Here is a 22,419-nt window from a genome sequence, read left to right on the forward strand (position 1 = left end):
CAAAAAACCCCAAAACCTTTCTTCCCTTAAACCTCCACCCACCCCAAGCAGGGTCGAGACTTGGGAAATGATCCCAGAGGGGTGCTGCGGATGGGATCCACACCCAGTCCTCCGGGGGTGTCTGGCACGGCCCTGCTCCGTTTCCTTCCCAGCCTTTTGGGGAATGTTCGACTCACTCAAGTTATCATCTCACTTTCCGGCCAGGCCCCCCCCCTCCCACTCCCGCTGTGCGGTCGAACCCTCTGGGCCAGCCAGGCCCCAAGCCAGCAAGACCAGCAAGACGCCTGTCTGTCTGTCTAGCCCAGGGTGGGGTGGGGTGGGGGGCTCCTGGGTTTCTCCCACTGCCCGCAGGCGTCCTGGGGTTCACAGGAGAAGGAGGAAGAGAAGGAGGAGGAGGAGGAGGAGGGGGAGGAGAGGAGGGGGAAGGAAGAGGAGAAGGAGGAGGAGGAAAAAGAGGAAAAGGAGGAGGAGGAAAAAGGAAAAAGAGGAAAAAGAGGAGGAGGAGAAAGAAATTAGAAGGAGGAAGGAGAAAGGAGGAGGAGGAAAAAGAGGAGGAGGATGAAAGGAGGAGGAGGAGGAGGAAAAGGAGGAGAAGGAAGAGGAAGAGGATGGAGAGGAGGGAAAGAAGGAGGAGGGGGAAAGAGGGAAAGGAGGGGAAGGAGGAGGGAGAGGAGGTGGAGGACGAGGGGAGGGGAGAGGGAGGGAGAGGAGGGGGAGAGAAAGGAAGAGGGAAAGGGGGAGAGGAAGGAGAGTAGAGGAGGGAGGAGGGAAGGAAGGAGAAGGGGAGGATGGGGAAGAGGAGGGGGAGGAGAAAGGGGAGGATGAGGTAGGGAGAGGAGAGGGAGGGAGAGGAGGAGGATGAAAGAAGGAGGAAGAGGAAAGGAGGAGGAGGAAAAGGAGGAGAAAAAGGAGGAGGAAGAGGAAGAGGTTGGAGAGGAGGGAAAGGAGGAGAGGGAAGGAGGGAGAGGAGGGGAAGAAGGAGGAGGGAGAGGAGGGAAGGAGAGGAGGGAGAGGAGGAAGAGGAGGGGGAGGATGAGGGGAGGGGGAGAGAGAGGGAGAGGAGAGACGGGAAGAGGGAATGGGGGGAGAGGAGGGAGAGTAGAGGAGGGAGGAGGGGAGGGGGAGAGGGAGGGAGAGCAGGAAGGGGGAAGGGGGAGAGGGAATGGAGGGAGAGTGGAGGAGGGAGAAGGAGGGGAGGAGGGAGAGGGGGAGGGTGAGGTAGGGAGGGGAGAGGGAGGGAGAGGAGGGGGAGGACGAGGGGAGGGGAGAGGGAGGAGGAGCAGGAGCAGCAGCGGCGGCGGCGGTTTGCGGCCGCGCGCTTCTCCGGAGCATTACGGCGGGCAGGGCTGGTCCGGGCCGGGCCTGGCGCCGGCAGCTCCTTCCCCCGTCCTGCCTCCCTCCTCCGGCCTCCTCCCTTCTCCCCGCTCCTCCTCCCCTCCCTCCCTCCCTCCCTCCTTCCCTCCCGGCGGGCGGGCGGGCGCGGGACTGTGCCGGGGCCGGGCGGGCCGTCCGGGCCGGGCCGGGCAGAGGCGAGCGAGGCGGGCGAGGCGAGGCGAGGCGAGGCCGCGCACCCGCCGCCCTGCGCAGCCATGGCCGAGCGCCGCGCCTTCGCGCAGAAGATCAGCAGGTAGCGGCGGGTGGGTGTGGCGGGGCGATCGGGCTTCGGGGGCCCCGCGCGGCTGGGCCGGCCGAGCCTTCTCGGGGTGCAGGGGCGCCCGGGTGGAGCCAGGCCTCGGCCCACCTCCCTGCTCGCTCGCAGGAGCCCCGGGGCCTGGAGCTTCCCAGCCCCGCGGGTGGGTGGGTGGGTGGGTGGGGGAGAGATCTGCGCGCTCGGCTCCCCACATTCTTTGTGTCCCCACCCAGCGCGGCATTCCGCACCCCCGGGTCCCCCAATTCTCCTCCCCGCCCACCCCAGTCTGCCCCCATTGGGGCTTGGGGGTCCGCCCACCGCCACCCCAACAAAAGGAGCAGCGCGCGCGCGCCAGCGCCCGGCCCAGCTTGGGCCGCCCCCCTACTGTCCCCCCCATTTCCACCTTGGAAATGGACACGCACCCCACAATCTCCAGCACCCCAACACCCCGCACCCCACTTCCCCATAGGCTAGTGTGTGCATATGTGCATGCACCCCGGCTTGGAAGGCAAAGGGTCACAATGAAAAGTTGGGAAACCCCCCCCTCAGTGGGCTGTGCCTGCCACTGCTTTGCAGCCTTTGGTGGGGGTTGGTTGGATTTGAGCCTGTTGTCTACACTCGACGGGTTTTGGGGGTCTCAATGGGCGCCCCTTTCTTGGAGGGACATGGATGGGAATGGGGTTTCCACCTCCCCCAGACGCCTGCCTGAGTTACTGGCTCATGGGCGCATTTTGACAGCCTGGAAAGGGAGCTAGGGGTTCTGGAAGGAAATGGGGGTCCCCAGCCTTTTATTCATCTATTTTTTTCTATCCCTCTCCCCAGTTGTAAATGGAATCAGGATTTATCATAGTGGTAGGATTTGCTCTATGAAAGACTCATGTTCAGGACATAAAGATATTTATTTGTCCCAAGAACAGAAACATTCAAGTGCCCTACTTTATAACATTTTTCTTTCTGTTGTTGGTTTTTTTGGGTGCTGTTGGTGGATCATTGTTTTATTTTTCTTTCTGCAGCTCTGGATCTATTTTGGGCTTGGTCCTCCTGTTTCTTAAAGGATTTTGGATGGATGCAAACAGTCCATTTCTTATAACTGGCCCAACTTCCATAATGTTCCTCTGTCTTGGCACTTTTTTTTGTTTAAAATGAACATCTATCTTGATGGAGATGTTTGGTGCTTTTTAATCCCCACCCACCCATCCCTCTTGGAGCTTTAAAACTTTTCATTTTCTCATCTGGAAAGTGGGTTGTAGCAACAGTGACCTGCTGGTAGAATTGTGATCACTTACTGGTGTAATTTATAATTTATGTCAAATGTTTTTAGCATGGTTAGTGGGCCCACTGTTGAACTCCTAATAATCCGTGTATCCTGGGGAGCTGTGATTAATAATAATAATAGGACATAATACTTTTTGGGGGGAGAATTACTGGATCTTGCTTCTGAAAGCAATACCATAGATGTATTGGGCTGGAGAGAGAGCACAGTGATAGGGTATTTGGCTTGCATGCGGTCAACTCAGGACGGACCCAGTTCGATTTCCAGCATCCCATATGGTCCCCTGAGCTTGCCAGGAGCGATTTCTGAGCACAGAGCCAGGAGTAACACCTGAGCAACGCCAGGTGTGGCCCAAAAACCAAACAATAAATAAATAAATAAACTGCTAAAATTAATATAGATGGGACCGGAGAGATAGCTTGGAGGTAAGGCGTTTGCCTTCCATGCAGAAGGACGGTGGTTCGGATCATGGCATCCCATATGGTCCCCGAGCCTGCCAGGAGAGATTTCTGAGTGTAGAGCCAGGAGTAATCCCAGAATGCTGCTGGGTGTGACCCAAAAACTAAAAAAAAAAACAACCAAAAAACCCAACAAAAACAATATAGATATATTTCTTACCATACTTCTGAGTATTTGTATCTCATTAATGGAGCCGAGAGTCCAGAGTATTACTAGTCAAAAAAAGTGCAAGGTTGGGGCCAGAGCGATGGCATAGCGGTAAGGCATTTGCCTTGCATGTGGCTGACCCAGGACCGACCTGGGTTTGATTCCTGACGTCCCATATGATCCCCCGAGCCTGCCAGGAGCGACTTCTCAGTGCAGAGCCAGGAGTAACTCCTGAGCGCCGCCTGGTATGACCCCCCCCAAAACAAAACAAAACAAAACAAAGTCTAGGTTAGCTGTGAAGTGTACTCTCTCTCTCTCTCTCTCTCTCTCTCTCTCTCTCTCTCTCTCTCTCTCTCTCTCTCTCTCTCTCTCTCTCTCTCTCTCTCCCCCCCCCCTGCATGGAGTTAATTCTGCATGGGAGTTAATAATGCAAGAAGAGAAACAGTTTCTTGTGCCAAACAAGACAGAACTTAACTTCGTATCAAGCTGTCAGGTTCTGAAATGAATGAAGTCTGTAGGGAATGAAGAGAAGGGAACTCAGTGGCAAGTTGCTTTAGGATGGAGATGTTGATAGGGATGATGAGAAAGTTTGAGAAATCGGGGAGGACCCACCCAGGTTCACATCCGAATAAGAAGGTAGATGGCTGGCACAATCATTGAGACAGGGAATTGAGGAGGAAGAAGGGGTTGGAGGTGAGGTGGAGACGGATATTCTGTTTGGGGCATGTTAGTCTGGAGGAGCTCATGGAGAAATATTGGTTAGGTTGTGGGTTGCAGGCAAGAGGCTGCAGATCTAGATGGGTGTGTCATCAGCAATGGGGAGGTTAGAGGACATGATTCGAGATTCTAGGGGGTCTGTAGACCAAGTGCAGAACTGCTGTGGATGACGAATCATCAGTTTATCCAGAAGGACAGGTACTTTCTTTCTTGTGACCAAAAATGGCCAAATAATACACCTTGTGTTCTCCAGCTGCTTAGCTTTCTGTCTGTCAGGGGAAATATCAGACAAACTTCAGAGCTGACCACTGCACTCTGACATCCCAACTTCTTTTCTGCCGCCTTTCCCTCTATCTGTAACATGGGGTTAATAATAGAACCTATCAGCAATAGTGAAGTGGGTAGAGCATTGCCTTGGACATGGCTGACCCGCATTCAATCCCTCGTAATTGATTCCATATGGTCCTCCAGATCACCAGAGGATGAGTTCTGAGTGCAGAGCCAGGAGTAACCCTTGAGCATCGCCAGGTGTGGCCTCTAAACCCAAACAACCTCCCTCCCCATTATAGAACCTGCCTTACAGAACTGTGAGGAGTCAGCCAGTCAAAAACTGGTTAATATTTACATGCATGTCTAGAATCAACTATTTTTATTACAGTATTTGTCCTGTGACCTTTTCTTAGAAGTGACATTCCTTTCTGTTATGTGCATAAGTGAAATTTGGCGTTGCTCTGTGAAAAGCCTCTTGTGACTTTGAAACCTGACTGTTCTTTTGTAAAAGCTTTGTGATCAGAAAACTTGAGAAGAATTCTTTCTACTCATCGGTTTTCTGGCTCAGCTATTTCCGGGACCTTTGCGTTTAGTGTGCTTGGTCTTTGAGGCTGCTATGTGATGATTTCTTGAAGTTTCTTTGTTCTTTACCACTTGGGCCTTCAGAGGGATGTGTCACGTGTGTCTTGTCCATTTAAAGAATTCTGTGTTCTCTCCCTGCCTCTAGAAGTGGGACTCAGGCATTGTCACCCTTTATCATCATCCCAAGTACACAGAATACAATTTATGAGTGTCATTTGCAAATGTATTCTATGTACTAGGATTTTGTTTGGATTTTTTTTGTCATTTGATATTCAGCAGTAATAATGAACATTTGTTTACAGTTAAAAAAATGACACTTGGGGCCAGAGAGATAGCACAGCGGTAGAGCATTTGCTTTGCCAGCAGCGGACCCAGGACTGACGGTGGTTTGAATCCCTGTATCCCATGTGGTCCCCCATGCCTGCCAGGGGCAATTTCTGAGCACAGAGTCAGGAGTAACCCCTGAGCACCACCGGGTGTGACCCAAAAGCAAATAAACAAACAAACAAAAAAGAAGGACATTTATCTTTATAATCCAGAAAGGCAGAAGAATATAGTTAAAATAAAAGACTCTAGGGATGGAGGGATAGTACAGTGGATTTGCCTTGTACTTCATCTTGGGTTCCATCTCTGGCATCCCATATAGTCCCCTGAGCCTGCCAGGAGTGATCACTGAGCACAGAGCCAGGAGTAACCCCTGAGCACAGCTGGGTATGACACCCCCCAAAAAAAAGATTCTGGGTTAGGTTGCCCAGGTGGAAATCTACCCACACAACAAAATATTGGTTATTGTGTGCAGTTTGATCTAACCTCACTCTGTGGTTTCTTCATCGGTAAAGTCGGGGATAAAAGTACTCATTGGATTAGAAGCTGGACAAATAGTAGAGCAGGTCAAGTACTTACTACGCATGTGGCTGTGGCAGCTGTGATCCTGGTTCGAGTCCCGCCTCTGCATGTGGTCCAGTGAGCACAATTGGAGGTCGCTCCTCAGCAGATGGCATCATAATGCCCGCCTGAAAAATAACTTCTGTGGGACTAGCGGTAGGATGAAATAAACAAAGGCATGTCAAAAACACTTAGAACCATGCTTGAAATAAAAGAATCATGCTTGAAATAAAATAGGCAGTAAAAATAGACAGTAAGGGCCAGAGAGATAGCATAGTGGTTAAGGAGTTTGCTTTTGCATACAGCTGACCCAGGTTCAGTCCCCAGGACCACATACTGAGCACCACCTGGAGTTATTCCAGAGTGGAGAGCCAGGAGTCAGCCTTGAGCATCGCCAGGTATGGCCCCCAAACAAAACAAAAAAATGATATTAAAAGAAAATAGGCATTAGGTGCTGCTTTTATTATTCCTGTATTATTTACTCTGGGAGTCTAGTGAGCAAGAGGTTCCTGCCCCTGTTGGACTCAAACTTGGGATCTCCAGCTCCAGACCTCCACCCCTTCTCATTGGACTGTTTACTTTTTTTTGATTTTTTTGGGGGGGGGTCACACCCGGCAGCGCTCAGAGTTTACTCCTGGCTCTATGCTCAGAAATTGCTCCTAGCAGGCTCGGGGGACCATATGCCGGAATTTGAACCATTGTCCTTCTGCATGCAAGGCAAATGCCCTACCTCCATGCTATCTGTCCAGCCCCTGTGTTTACTTTCTTGACATTAGTGGCTTCTGTGGTGGTCGTGGATTCTCTTCTTCTCAGTGCTGCTCCCTGCATCCAGGGACTCACTCTTCTTACCTTCTTAGTTTGTCCCTTGCAACGTGGGCGTCATTCCACGGTAGGATTGAGACAGATCTTCGTTTCTCAGGATAATCTTGCTGGAGTGGGTTATCCTGTGTAGTGACTCATTTAGAACTTTAGTTAGTTTAAAACAAAAAATGCAAGCAAAAAAACGATGTTGGACTACAGCTACCAGTGCTGGTCGTGGGAAGTGTCGCTGGAGCTCCAACTTAGGGCTCTGGGATGTGCGTGCACCAGCCTAACAGCCTAATTAGCTTAAATCTGTTCATAATGTGGTTCCATCTTCATTCCCTGCATTTAACTGCTGAATCTTCTCTGTTCTGTTTATTTCCTTTATTTGTTTGGGGGCCACTCTGGGCAGTGCTCAGGGTTACACCTGGCTTTGGCTCAGAAATTACTCCTGGCATGGGGCTGGAGAGCACAGCAGGAGGGTGTTTGCCTTGTATGCGGCTAACCCAGGAGGGACCTGGTTCGATTCTCAGCATCTCATATGGCCCCCCAGCCTGCCAGGGGCGATTTCTGAGTGCAGAGCCAGGAGTGACTCCTGAGCGCTGCTGGGTGGTGGCCCCAAAACCAATCAATCAATCAATCAAGTTAAAAAATATTACTCCTGGGCCCGGAGAGATAGCACAGCGGTGTTTGCCTTGCAAGCAGCTGATCCAGGACCAAAGATGGTTGGTTCGAATCCTGGTGTCCCATATGGTCCCCCGTGCCTGCCAGGAGCTATTTCTGAGCAGACAGCCAGGAGTAACCCCTGAGCACCGCCGGGTGTGACCCAAAAACTAAAAACCAAAAAAAAAAAGAAAAAAAATATTACTCCTGCCAGGCTTGGCAAACCATATGGGATGCTGGGGATCGAACCTGGATCTGCTGGATGTAAGACAAACACCCTACCCATTGTGCTATTGGTCCTTTTGCTCCATTCTTTAATCTTACCCTAGAGAAACAAAATCTTTCCCCCAGGCTACCAACTCCTTCAGTGTTGTTTGCACACTCCCTGCTCTCTGGTTTACCCATCTTACAACCCCTGCTAACCCTTTCCTTCCCAAGAACCGTCCAGAGTTCCATCTTTTATTATCTTATCATTTGAACTGATGTTCACCCCAAACCATTTCTCTTAATTTTACCTTCTTGGTTTCCTTATCTCATCTTGATGGAAAAGTTTGAGAATTTCTATCATAAATTTTTTATTTTATTTCATTATTTGTGGGGGCTTTCAAGTGGTATTCAGGAGGTCCAAGAGCCCCACCAGTGATTCTTGGCCAGTTGGGCCAACATGAGAATAAAGAGTCCAGATGATGCGATGCTGCTCTCAGATTCTGCCCTGTTGAGGATATTCAGGCCACTGCTACAGTTCTAGGGTCCCCAGGACCTCACCTGGTGGTACTGGGAGATTGAGTATGTAGTGCCCAGAATTAACCCATGTTAGGCACATATATGCAAGGCACGTACCCTAACCACTTTCCCTCCTGGCCCCCATTCTTAATTTAATTTACTTTAATTTTATTATTATTTATTTTGGTTTTTGGACTACATCCGGTGATGCTCATGGGTTACTGGCTCTGTGCTCAGAAATCGCTCCTGGCTTGGGGGACCATATGCGATGCCTGGGGATCAAGCCCTGGTCTGTCCTAGGTCAGCCGTGTACAAGGCAAATTCCCTATCGCTGCGCCACCGCTCCAGCCCCCCATTCTTTTTTTTTTTTTGGTTTTTGGGTCACACCCATAAAAAGTGCTCGGGTTATTCCTGGCTCCAGGCTCAGAAATTGCTCCTGGTAGGCACAGGGGACCATATGGGACGCCGGGATTCGAACCGATGACCTCCTGCATGAAAGGCAAATGCCTTACCTCCATGCTATCTCTCCGGCCCCAGCCCCCCATTCTTAATTTCATTTTTTTATTTTTATTTTTTTTCCATTCTTTTTTTTTTTTTTTTTTTTTTTTTTTTTGGTTTTTGGGCCACACCCTGTGACGCTCAGGGGTTACTCCTGGCTATGCGCTCAGAAGTTGCTCCTGGCTTCTTGGGGGACCATATGGGACGCCGGGGGATCGAACCGCGGTCCGTGCGCAGGCAAGGCAGGCACCTTAGCTCCAGCGCCACCGCCCGGCCCCTTTTTTTTTTTTTTTTTTTTTTTTTTCCATTCTTAATTTTAATCTCGGCATCCTAATATGTCTGTTAACCTTGAACCTAAATGGCACAAGGCTTCTCTATGTCATTGTTCTCTGAACCACGCACTTGGCTACCTCCCTCGGGAACTTGAGCTGCCACACCTTTTCTTTCTAGTTTCCCCCTCCGCTGTTCTTTTTATGCAGTGTCCCTGAGACCTCAAATCTTCCCTGGTCTTTGTCACCATAAACAAAGAACCATTGAGTCTTGTAGCATTTCTGGCTGCCAGCTAATCATGCCTCCCCCCTCCTTCCAATCACATTTCTCACATATATGTGGTAAGTCATGAATAATGCTTCTTGCTGAATAAGGCATGAATAATGCCTCTCCTGATGGCTGTGCTGACCTGTGTGTACCTGAATAAGGAAACGTGAGGTTTAGGTGCTGCTATCTTTCTTTTCATTGAATTAATAAGCTATTTAGTTTTCAAGCTCTCATGCTCCCCCCAGCCCTTGCCAAATTCCCTTCTGGATTTTTTTTTTTGTTTGTTTTTTTGTTTTTGGACCACACCCGGTGGGTTACTCCTGGCTATGCGCTCAGAAGTCGCTCCTGGCTTGGGGGACCATATGGGATGCCTGGGGATCAAGCCCTGGTCTGTCCTAGGCTAGCGCTCACAAGGCAGACACCTTTCCTTAGCACCACCACGACGGCCCCTAATTATTTTCTTTTTTTCTTTTTTTTTTTTTTTGTTTTTGGGTCACATCCAGCTACGCTCAGGGGTTACTCCTGGCTCCACACTCAGAAATTGCTCCTGGCTGGCTCGGGGGACCATATGGGACACCGGGATTTGAACCAATGACCTTCTGCATGAAAGGCAAACGTCTTACCTCCATGCTATCTCTCCGGCCCCGAAATCTTAATTATTTTCTGACTTATTATTTTCTCTGTTGATCAGATCTATTCTGCCAACCTGATAGTGTATTTATATTAGTCTCTGTTGGTGAGTCTTTTCTAGAGCTTTCTGTTTAGTCCTGTTCGTCTGCCTGTAACTTCATTTCACCGATTATCAATGATCTTACTTATAAGTTGTAGTTGGTGCATTAGAGTTGTCTTGGCTGCTCTTGGCCCACTGATTTTCTATATAAATTTTAGAATCTACTAAAAAAATGAATGAAAACACCAGATGTCCTTAAATTCCATTGAAATTTTATTGGGATTGCACTGAATCTTACTGATTTGACTGATTTGAATCTTACTGATTTGACCCACTGAATTTGTGGTTAGAGGTCTCGGATCTAAAACTTCTCCTAGCTCCTGCCAGCATCCTTCTTTTTTTTTTTTTGGTTACTCCTGGCTACGCGCTCAGAAATTGCCCCTGGCTTGGGGGGACCATATGGGACGCCGGGGGATCGAACCGTGGTCCTTTCCTTGGCTAGCACTTGCAAGGTAGACACCTTACCTCTAGCGCCACCTCGACCGCCCCAAGCATCCTTCTTTTTAATGAGAGGCCTTCTTCCCCTAAACTTCACAGAACAGCTTGGCCACACCCAACCTGCACCCTCACTCCACAGCCCCCCCCCCTTTTTTCTTTTTGCTTTTGAGTACATTTGGCAATCCTCAGGGGTTACTCCTGGCTCTCCATTCAGGAATCACTCCTGGCGGACTCTGGGGACCATATGTGATGCCGGAGATTGAACCTGGGATGGCTGCATATAATGCAAGCTCCCTGCCTACTGTACTGTCATTCTGACCCTGTCCACAGTTTTTATCCTTGGACAAGCCTTATGGAATTCCAGGGCTCTAAGTCACATCGTTGTATGCTTTCCACCAACTAACTGCTCCTCCACCGTTTTCTTTGGCGACCAACACCAGGTCCAATTCTGGGCTTCCAAATGGTGCTCAGAAGGCCTTGAGGCTTCTCCTGGCATTCGTGGTTAGCAGGGTGAACAGTTCAATGCAAAGAACCCATGTGGTCCCCTGGAATGCAGAGCCAGGAGTAAGTCCTGAGCACTGGTGACTATGACCCAAAGACCAAAAATAGATCTATATCTTTCTGCATATTTATATTTTATTTATATATCTGGCTTGTTCCCGATCTTAGAGGAAAAGTTTTTATTTTGGGGGGTGTAGGGTCATACTTGGTGGTGCTCAGGGGTTACCTGACTCTGCACTCAAGAATTGTTTCTGGCTGACTAGGGGGACCATATGAGATGCTGGGAATCGAACCACCGTTAGTCCTATGTTGGCCATGTGCAAGGCAAACATCCTACCGCTGTGCTATTTCTCCAGCCCCAGCTTTTTTTGTTTGTTTGTTTTTTTTGTTGTTTTTGTTTTTGGGCCACACCTGGCGGTGCTCAGGAGTTACTCCTGGCTATCTGCTCAGAAATAGCTCCTGGCAGGCATGGGGGACCATATGGGACACCGGGATTCGAACCAACCACCTTTGGTCCTGGATCGGCTGCTTGCAAGACAAACGCTGCTGTGTTATCTCTCCGGGCCTAGCTGTTTTTTTTTTTTAATCATTGAATATGATGCAAAGTAGGGGTTTTATTTTTGGGGAATAGCACATCTGATGTGCTTTGATCTCTGCTCAGAGGTTTACTTTTGGCTCTGTGCTCAGGAATCATTCTTGGTGGAGCTTGGGAAGCCATATGGGATGCTGGGTATCGAACCTCACTTTGCCATGTACAAGGCAAACACCCGACCTACCGTGCTATCACTTCTGTTCCTTAGGGGTTTCTCATCGATGCCCTTTTTATGTTGAAATATGTTTTTTCTCCCTAATTTATTTTTCATATTCATATAAATGGCTCTGGATCTTACTATTGATACATTTTCAGTATCTTTTGATAGGATTATATAATTTTTTTTAAAACAAATATTTCTTGGGGCCGGGCGGTGGCGCTAAAGGTAAGGTGCCTGCCTTGCCTGCGCTAGCTTTGGACGGACCGCGGTTCGATCCCCCGGTGTCCCATATGGTCCCCCAAGCCAGGAGCAACTTCTGAGCACATAGCCAGGAGTAACCCCTGAGCATTACCGGGTGTGGCCCAAAAACCAAAAATAAATAAATAAACAAAACAAAACAAAACAAAACAAAAAAAAACAACAAATATTTCTTTTGGGTTATTTACTTTTTCTTTTTGTTGTTGTGATGTGTTCCGTGAATCGCCTTATATATGCTGAATTGTACTTATATTCCTGCGATGGATTCCACTTGATTGTGATGAATGTTTATTTATCTAAAAAGCATTTGTTGTTTTTGTTTTTTTTGGGCCACACCCAGTAACACTCAGGGGTTACTCCTGGCTTTGTGCTCAGAAAATCACTCCTGGCTTGGGGGAACCATATGGGACACTGAGATTCGAACCACCATCTGTCCTGGACCGGCTGCGTGCAAGACAAATGCCCTACCACTGTGCTATTGCTCTGAACCCCGAAAAAGCATTTTTTTAAAAAAATTTTTATTGTGGCCAAAGTGAATTACAAATCTTTCACAGTAATATATAAGGTACATAATGACAGTGAATGAGAGGCAATTATACCACCAGTGTGGCCCTCCCTCCAAACCTGTTTCCAGCATGCATTTCATATCTTTCTCCTAAAAAGCGGTTTTTTAAGAATATAGCCCTGGGGGCTTGCAGGCCTGAAGGGGTACCACATCCCTGGTGCTCAAGGCATGGCAGAGTGCTGGGCACCAAATTTAAGGCCTTAGACTGGTGTGGTGAGCACTGTACTATTGGATCTCATCTCCCTGGCCTCAAATGTCCTGGGACTTGGGTTGTTGGACTGGATTAACCCAGATTGTGCTTAGTATTTTATATCATATTCATCAGAGAGATCACCTTGTGTTTTTCTTTGCTTTATGCCACTTATACACAGTCAGTGCCAGGATAGCATCCAGGGGTCCTCAAACTTTTTAAACAGGGGGCCAGTTCACTGTCCTTCAGACTGTTGGAGGGCCAGATTATAGTAAAAACAAAAATTATGAACAAATTTCTATGCACACTGCATATATCTTATTTAGAAGTGAAGAAGCAAAATGGGAATAAATACAATATGAGGCCCGCGGGCCATAGTTTGAGGATCATTGGAATCATCAGTGAATTCTGGTCTTCCCTGATTCCTCAGGGAGGTGGCAGAGAAACTGCTGAAGAGTGAGAATTTGCTGGGCTAGAAAAGGCAAAAAAGTTTCTTTCTTTTTTAATCAAATCACCATGAGATACAGAGTGAAAAAGCTATTGATAGTTGAGTTTCAGTCATATAGTGTTCCAACACCCATCCCTTCATCAATGCACATTTCCCACCACCAACTTCCCTCCAGTAACAACCCTTGCCTTTATGGCAGATGGACACCTCTCTATTTCTCCCTCTCTGTCTCTAATTTTCCCCCTTTTTCCTTTTAGGCACCATAGTTTGCAGTATTCTAAAATAAAGGGGTAACATGCATATCATTTTCCCTCCTTTTATTTTCCAATTCTTATTATCATTGTGGTCCCTCAGAGCAAGCAAATTCTTGATCTTCCACTGTGCCATTTTAGTCCCATTATACCTTTTTTGTTTGTTTGTTTTTGGGTTATACCCAGCAGCGCTCAGGGGTTACTCCTGGCTCTATGCTCAGAAATCGCCCCTGGTGGGCACGGGGGACCATATGGGATGCTGAGATTCGAACCACCATCCTTCTGCATGGAAAGCAAACGCCTTACCTCCATGCTATCTCTCCGGCTCCTGTACCTTTTTTTTTTTTTTTTTTTAAAGGCGGATGGGGAACTCCCAAGCAGGGCTCAAGGAGCCTGGAAATCACTTTTAGCAATACGTGGCCTACCAGACCCGAGGTGGCAGTGAGAAGCAGAGAACAGTATTGCTCAGAATCTGCACAGCTACACCCAGAGGTGCTGAGGATCCAGTTGGGATCCAGGTATCCCTAGACCCCTAACTCTGCCTGCCCCACTGCCACAATATTTTCTATTTGAGAATTGTGCTCCTGCTGTTCCAGGAAAAAACACTGCAGCTTATGTGCACGTCATACCGACATTGGGCTTTTCCGTTAAAATCCAACTCGATGCCAGCAAGGGCAGATTCTGCTTATTTCTGGCTGTCTGTGGTCCAGTTAGCCTCCTGGTAGCCCCGCTGGATATACATTTTGGGACATATATTCTGGGATATACGTCCTTTGGATATCTATGGATAAACACAAGTGCTTGACTGCATTTTCACAAGGTGAAGTGAACAGAAATAATGCAGCAGGGCTTTGTAGAGGGCAGAATTCATCTCTTGAAGGGTATTTTGTCCCATCTGGATTCCATTTTTAATTAGCTACCTTTCCCTACTAAGACAGAATCCTAATAAGAAGAATTTTCATCCAAGGCCGGGCTGAATAATCTTTTTTTTTTTTTTTCCCTGCCAAAGGCTATTGGCCTATATTTATAACATTATTCCTGGACCATGATACAGGCATTCTCCCCAATCATGGACTGGGGCCAGACATGTGGTCTTGTGAGCCTTAGATGGCACATAGCAGAACATTGTCCACCCTCATCTAAAGTACAGATGTGGAGTCAGAGTGGTAGCACAGTGGTAGGGTGTTTGCCTTGCGTGCAACTAACTCAGATCAGACCTGAGTTTGATTCCCTACATCCCATATAATAACCTAAGCCAGAAACTATTTCTGAGTGCAGAGCTAGGAGTAACCCCTGAGCACATCTAGTGTGGCTCAAAAGTGAAAAAAAAAATAAGTACAGATGTTATTGCATATTTTAAATAGAAGCTTCCCTGGGGCTTGAAATAGCACCGAGGTAGAGTTGTCTGCTTTGTATTATCTGAGGCCACAAGTTTGATCCTACCTGTATTCCTTCTGCATTAATACAAACAGTTTACACACATTAAAACAACTCAATGGTTCTTTTTTTTTTTTCCAGCTTTGTGGGGCACACCAGGCAATGCTCAGGACTTACTCCTGGTTCGGTACTCAAAAGAGATTATTCCTGTAGGGTCTCAGGAGCATCTGTTCTGCCGGGGATCAAACCCAGGTTGATGCAAGGTCACATGCAAGACAAGCTCCTTACTGACACTCTGGTCCCATCATATGTCCCCTTTTATTTATTTATTTATTTATTTACCTATTTATTTATTTATTATAAATACATTCTTCAATTGAATCACCATGAAATGCACAGTTACAAAGTTGTTCATGACTGAGTGTCAGTAATACGACGTCCAACACCCATCCTTTCACCAGTGAACAATTTCTACCACTAATATTCCCAGTTTCCCTCCTGCCCTCTCTTCTTCTGTATTCCTTGCCTGGGCATACCCCTCTCTCTCTCTCTCTCTCTCTCTCTCTCTCTCTCTCTCTCTCTCTCTCTCTCTCTCTCTCTCTCTCTTCCTTTCTCTCTCTCTCTCCCTTCTCTCTCTCTCTCCTCTCTCTCTTCCCTCCCCCCTTGTTTTTTCCCCTGTTGGACATTGTGGTTTGCATGCATATTGCTTTATTTCTTTTCAGCACCCAGTTCTTGTCTAGAGTGATCATTTTCAACTATTATTGTCGCAGTGGTCCCTTCTCTTCATCAGTAGTTCTTCACTAAGTAATTCCTGATTCTTGTGCAAGTTTCTCATAATTCTCAGAAAGGTCATTTGTGGTTGGCCTGTTCAAACTTAGATCCAGTTAAGAACTATTTGTTTTGTTTGGGGGCCACCCAATGGTGCTCAGGGTTTACTCTTGGCTCTGCACTCAGGAATCATTTCCAGTAGTGCTCAGAGGACCATATGGGATGCCAGAGATCGAACCCGGGTCTGCCATGTGCAAGTGCCTTAGCTGCTGAACTATCTCAGTGGCCTGCAGTTAAGAGCATTTGATTGCCTTTGGTTATATCTGTTTTCCTGCCCCTCTGTGCCCCTGCTTAAAACAGACTTTTTTTTTTTTTTTTTGGGCCACACCTGGCAGTGCTCAGGGTTACTTCTGGCTGTCTGCTCAGAAATAGCTCCTGGCAGGCACGGGGGACCATATGGGACACCAGGATTTGAACCAACCACCTTTGGTCCTGGATCGGCTGCTTGCAAGGTAAACACAGCTGTGCTATCTCTCCGGGCCCTAAAACAGACTTTTATTTTTTAATATTTTGTTTTGTCTGCCAGTACTTATCCCACTGTCTCTATGTACCCATCACACTGCCGTATTGCAGGGACCAACCCTCAGCACCCCTTAGGATGAACTTGCTCCCCTGTCCTCTGCACTTCCTGTCCCGGGGAGCAGCCCGGTACATGCGTGTGGTTCCATGCAGTTTAAACATTTTTGGCACAGACATAGGTGATGCAATACGGCTTTGTTTTCTTTATCTTGCTTCTCTTTATCTTTAATATCAGCTGTACATGCTGGCGGAGCACTGATTCAGGCTCTATCAGTTCTGGGTTGGGATAGACGGTGCTGGCGAATCAGCTAGGCTGCTAGTCCCTTTTCAAGGAAGTTTTGGAACTAGCTGCATTTCCTATCCCTGAACTATTCCATGACCCTGCCCCTTACCTTTCCTGTCTTTTTCCAGACTTCTCTCTCACCTAATAGTGACAGTTCAAAGAGATCATTTTTCTCTTTGCTGGACAATGTTATATTACAGCTATGTTTCGTGTGTGTGTGTGTGTGTGTGTGTGTGTGTGTGTGTGTGTGTGTGTGTGTGTGTGTGTGTATCTGAGTTTCTAGGAATAGCTCAACCAAACTTTATGGATCTTTTGCTGGGGATCATCAAGACTGAACTCATTTGGTTCTCAGGAGAGTCTGCAGTGCTCGGGCTGGACCCTTGGAGCCACGTATATGCCAGGAACATGATTTCTCCCTTGGATCCATCTCCAGTTGACAACTAAACTTTCACTTCGTTTGTTTGTTTTTGGGCCATCCTTGTGGGGCTGAGGGGTTACTTACTCCTGGTTCTGTGCTCAGAAGTATTCTTAGCAGGCTTGGGGGATGACGTGGGGGACAGGACTCTGTGGGATATGGGGTCTCAAACCCAGGTCTGTCATATGCAAGGCAAACTCCTTACCTGCCGTGCTATCACTCCAGCCCCCTAAAATTTCACATCTTTATTCTAATCTCTTCTTGGCTGTTTTTTGGCTTCCCTTCTGATCCCATGAAGGATGGCTGGAGATGAAGTAGACCCTTATTTGCCTTCTCCTCATCCGCTGGTTGTTCTGAAATTGTGGCTGGGTGGGCATCTGGAAGGGGGACTAAAAGAGGCTGATCGTTTCCAGCATCACTGAGTGACAGACTGTAGTTGGTGGTGTCTCTTGTGAAAGCCTTTTGTTTTTGTTTTTGGGGCACACCCAGTGATGCTTATGGGTTACTCCTGGCTATGCTCTCAGAAATCACTCCTGGTTTGGGGGATCATATGGAATGCTGGGGGATCGAACCGAGGCCTGTCCTAGATTAGTCACATGCAAGGCAAATGCCCTACTGCTGTGCCACAGCTCCAGCCCCCTGTGAAAGCCTTAATGCATTTTGTTGGTGTAGTGAGGAGGCTTGTAGAAATGGGGGACCCAGCAACGGCAGGAAATCCTTTAAAGATAGAATCTCCTTTTTGTGGGGAGACATACCTGGTGGCATTTAGGGATTACTCCTGGCTCTGCACTCAGAAATTACCCCTGACAGGCTTGGGGACCATATAGGATACCAGAGATCAAACTCAGGTCAGCTGAGTACAAGCCCTCCCCGCTGTGCTGTCACTCTGGCCCCAGGGTCACTTTTCTTTTATGAGGTGGGGGACAATGAATGTTTTTTATGATTTGGAAGAGGAAGTCATTAGGGTTTTTGGACCTATTCTTTCTACTCTGAAGTTAATATTAATAGCTTAATAGTCAAAAGACTTCCTGGTGTTGTTTTACTATGTCAGCGTCAGCTACCATTAGGAATGGGGAAATGATTATCAGAAAAGTAATCTGTGATGGAGAACTTTCTCTGATAGCAAGAACTTTCTTAGAGATATGGTGCATATTTTACACTGTTGTATTGTTGAAGAGATTATTGCTTTTAGTAATGATTTTAGTAATGATTCCATGGAATCATTTCTGAAAGTGGGCATCTCTTATCTGTTATTTATTTATTTATTTATTTATTCATTTATTTATTTATTCCGGCCACACCCGGTGGTGCTCAGGGGTTATTCCTGCTCCTGGAAGGCTCTGGGGACCCGATGGATGCCTGGATTCGAACCACCGTCCTTCTGCATAAACGGCAAACTCCCTACCTTCATGCTATCTCTCTGGCCCTGTTTTATTTTAATGTATTTTTTAGTGAATCAAAAATAGTTTTATTTGGGGCCATAGCGATAGCATAGCGGTAGGGCATTTGCCTTGCACACAGAAACGACCCAGAATGGACCTGGGTTTGATTCCTGGTATCACAAATGGTCCCTCGAGCCTGCTCGTAGCGATCTCTGAGCACAAAGTCAGGAGTGACCCCTGAGCACTGTCAGATATAGCTCAACCCCCCCAAATGGTTTTATTTAAAGAAATTGAGGTGTGTGTGTGTGTGAGAGAGAGAGAAAGAGAGAGAGAGAGAGAGAGAGAGAGAGAGAGAGGTTCAAGAGAGAACATGGGCTTCTCCAGAGTAGAAAAATATTTTATTACTATTTTTTGGGGGTCACACCAATGACCTTCTGCATGCAAGGCAAACGCCTTACCTCCATGCTATCTCTCCAGCCCCTTTATTACTATTTTTGCTCAGCTTAGAAATAGTTTTCTATATTCAGACAATGCTGATTATCTGGTGGAGATCATTTCATGTAAAAATATAATGTGTTCATAACATGGAGATGTGTTGTTGGTTTTGATTTTGGTTTGTGGACCGTGTCCAGCAGTGCTCAGGACTTACTCCTGGCTCTGTGTTCAGCATCACACTTGGTGGGGCAGAGAGAACCATATGTGATATTGGGGATTGAACCTGGGTCATACAAGGTAAGTGCCTGACCTGCTCTATTGTTGCTCCAGCCCCTCATGGAGATTTTTGTATGTTTCTTTTATTAAACAAAAGTCATTTTTGGGGGCCCGGAGAGATAGCACAGCGGCGTTTGCCTTGCAAGCAGCCGATCCAGGACCTAAGGTGGTTGGTTCGAATCCCGGTGTCCCATATGCCCCCCCCCCCCTCCGTGCCTGCCAGGAGCTATTTCTGAGCAGACAGCCAGGAGTAACCCCTGAGCACCACTGGGTGTGGCCCAAAAACCAAAAAAAAACCAAAAAACAAAAAAGTCGTTTTTGGGAGTTATTTGTTGTTTTTGGGCAATACCCATGATGATCAGGATTTATTCTTGTTTCTTGCGGGGTCCTGAAGCCCCCCAGGGGGGCCCGGCCAGCAGGAATTAGCTGGAAAGGCTTCTCAGACGACCGCACTTCTATTTTGCTGAGTAGAAGCACAACCACACTGTAAAAAATCTGAGAGAGGTTAATAATAAAGACCCAAGGCAATGTCTCACTGCTCAAAGGCGTTTATTGAGGTCCAGCACCTCTTTAAATAGGGAAGGTGAAGGAGGCAGGCAAAAGGCAATGTCAATCATTCTTTTGGCATGAAAATTACTTCATTATTCCAAATAAGGCAAGTGGGCAATACTTCTTGCAGTATCCATGGAAACATCTTGTGACCTTCTAGCTGCATTTCTAAACTTTTAACAGATATAAGGTGGGGGCAATGTTCTTACAGAAATAATTTTGTACAGACAATGTAACATATACACAATAATGAATGTCTTGTTAACTCAGGGATATGGTTAAGGGAGTAAGGCCTCATTTCTGGGAATGGTACTGGGCCGTGTTGCTCTCCTCCGGGCTACAAGGTTAATTGTACTTTGTAGCTGCACATTCTTTTCTCTTTGGCCCAAGAACTTACAGCAAGACTGCACGTAGCCTTTAGGTAAAAAAGGCTGGGTTATGGCAGAAAGAACAGCAAAATGGCCTCAAACAAGTCACAGTCCCCAACAGTTTCTGAGTTTAGGGATCACTCTGATCAGTGCTTGGGTAATATTTGAGGTGCCAGGAATCGGACCAAGGTTGGGTGCAGGCAAGTCAAGTGCCCTACCCACTGCACTATTGCTTTACTCACAAAAGTTTGTTTTAAGTAATCATATTTCATTTAACTTTCATATTATGGTGTCTGAAATGAATGTCTGTCTTGATTAATTGATGATGTGATAATTGGGTTTTTCTTTGTTAACTGTATGTGGAATAACATCATGTCTTTTTTGTGGGGGGTTACAGAGGATATACCTGGCTGTGCTCAGGGCTGAGTCCTGGCTCTACACTCTGGGATCAATTCTGGTAGGCTCGACAGACCACATAGGGTGCCAGGGATTGATCCAGATTGGCTGAGTACAAGGCAAGCACCTTAACCTTAACCTTGTGCAGTTGTGCCAGCTCTGAATGTCTTCAGGTCTTACATACTGTTTTTTTATGTTTTTGTTTGTTTGTTTTGGGACCGTACCTAGTAGGGTTCAAGTGTAACTCCATGCTCTGCTTTCAGAAATTTACTCTTGACAGACTCAGGGACCATAGGGGATGCCGGGGCTTGAACTCAGGCCAGCCACATACAAGGCAAATGCTCTATCTGCTGTGCTATCGCTCCGGCCCTGACATAGTGATTTTGATGAAATGCAGAGTTTATAATTGAGATGGCTCCTGGCTTTGCCCCAGAAACACTGAGCTAGTACTGAGAGTGGTAAACTGAGTTGATTAGCACAGAGGGAGATTGGATATGTAATTTTATTTCCTGGTGTGAAAAACAAGTGCCTCCTCTCTACGTTGTCTCTCCAAACTGATGATGATTAAAAAAAAAAAAAGACCTGTTGGCCTTCTATATGCTTGCTTTGGAGAAATATTTGTTTAACTCTTCTCTAAATTTTTAAATTTAACACCTTTATATTTGAGGGTGGGGGAAGTTGTGTTTTATTTTTTGTCTGGAGGCTTTTGTAAGCTCTCTCTAATGAAGATAAAACTCCTTGTCAGGTAAACTCCTATATCTGACATACCTGATGTGTGATTATATATGATCTGTGATTTCCCTTTTACTTTTTTAATAATAATATCTTTAAGCACCATGATTACAAACATGTTTGTAGTTGGGCTTCTAAAAAAGAACATCCCTCTTCAGTGCTGATTTATCTTTTAATAGGATGTTACAGTAATAGTTTTATTCAGTGTGTGTGTGTGTGTGTGTGTGTGTGTGTGTGTGTGTGTGTGTGTATTCTTTTCCAGCCTCAGTTTCTTTTCTTTTTTTCTTTCTTTTTTTTTTTCCCTAAGTGTTGTGTTTAGAACTTCCAGGACTAAATTGAATAATAATAATGATGCAAGTGAATACTTTGTCTTTCTTTCGCTTATGTTAGAGGAAAATATTCAGATTTCACCGCTGAATAGGATGTTAGCTGTAGATTTATTGACTGCCTTCACTAGGTTGCGGTATGTTCTGGCAAACATTTTGAAATTGATTTTTTTTAATGATAAATGGATGTTGAGTCTTATTAGAAGCTTACTCTGCATCTGCTAATTGGATCATATGATTTTTTTTTCCCCTTATCCTTCTGTTAAGGTGGTGCGTTAAATTGATTTGTGTGTGTTGAACCAAGATCTTGGCTTCCTGTAAATAAATCTGACGTGGTCATGATGTCTGATCTTTATCATACATTGTTAATTCACAGAGATCTTGTTAAGTTTTTGCATCTATGTTGAATTAAAAAATATTATTACTTTATTTAAATAAAAGTTTACAAAAGTTGTTCATAATACAGTTATTTCTGGCATTCAAATGTTCCAACACCAATCTTACCATCAGTGTAATCTTCCCTGTCCCGTTGTTCCCAGTTTCCTACTTGCCCCCCCAATCTGTCCCCTTAGCAGTTTGCTTTATATTGCTTGTTACAGCTCAGTGGTAATAGAATTACTGAAAAAAAAAAACAACAACTTAAGTCAAAGAAAATTTGTGTAAATTGTTGTATCTCACAATGGAGTCTTTAAGTCATTGTCTAAAGGTTTTCTAAGCTGTTTGCTGCTAGCTGAGCATTCTGTGTTATTGGTGTTGTTTGTGGAGCTTAGGTGTCCTCTGCCCTACATTCACATATTGGGGTGTTCCTACGCAAGTGTCAGTATTGAGGAATTTGGAGGTGTCATGCTTCCAGGATTTCCAGGATCTGTGAAGCTTGGCCTAAGATTTGACATGATAGTTACTGCGGGATGTGGGTGATCCTGATGGAGCTTCCGTAAGTGCAAAGCCAAAGCGGATGGGGAAAGACTTCCTATTTCCACTCTGAAATGACCCAGAGTTTTCAGTCCCCAAACCGGTGTACCTAGAGTTGTTGGTTTGGTGTAGCACTGAATGTGGGGTGTAGATGTGGCTCCGGGGCTTCAGCAAGGTGAGGACTTGACTTGCCTCCCTCCCAACGATTCCTCAGAGTTTTCAATTGAGATGGGTGTACCCATGTATTTTTGTGGCTTGGCTTGCATCTCTTTCAAGAATTAAAATTAGTCTAAGGAGCTGACT

The 22,419-nt window shown here is 46.4% G+C and overlaps 1 protein-coding gene across 1 annotated transcript in view; it reads left to right on the forward strand.

The window, feature by feature from the left end:
* The first annotated feature begins 1,552 nt into the window (after window positions 1-1,552).
* The window catches only part of DOCK7 (dedicator of cytokinesis 7), a 193,924-nt gene continuing 173,057 nt past the window's right edge, over window positions 1,553-22,419 (forward strand). Inside the window, exon 1 of the mRNA XM_049774381.1 lies at window positions 1,553-1,627. Within this exon, the coding sequence (XP_049630338.1) occupies window positions 1,590-1,627 (38 nt within the window). The 5' untranslated portion in view covers window positions 1,553-1,589. The remainder of the gene's footprint in view (window positions 1,628-22,419) is intronic.

Source organism: Suncus etruscus, chromosome 6 (assembly GCF_024139225.1).
Source record: "Suncus etruscus isolate mSunEtr1 chromosome 6, mSunEtr1.pri.cur, whole genome shotgun sequence".
Classification (NCBI taxonomy): Eukaryota; Metazoa; Chordata; class Mammalia; order Eulipotyphla; family Soricidae; genus Suncus; species Suncus etruscus.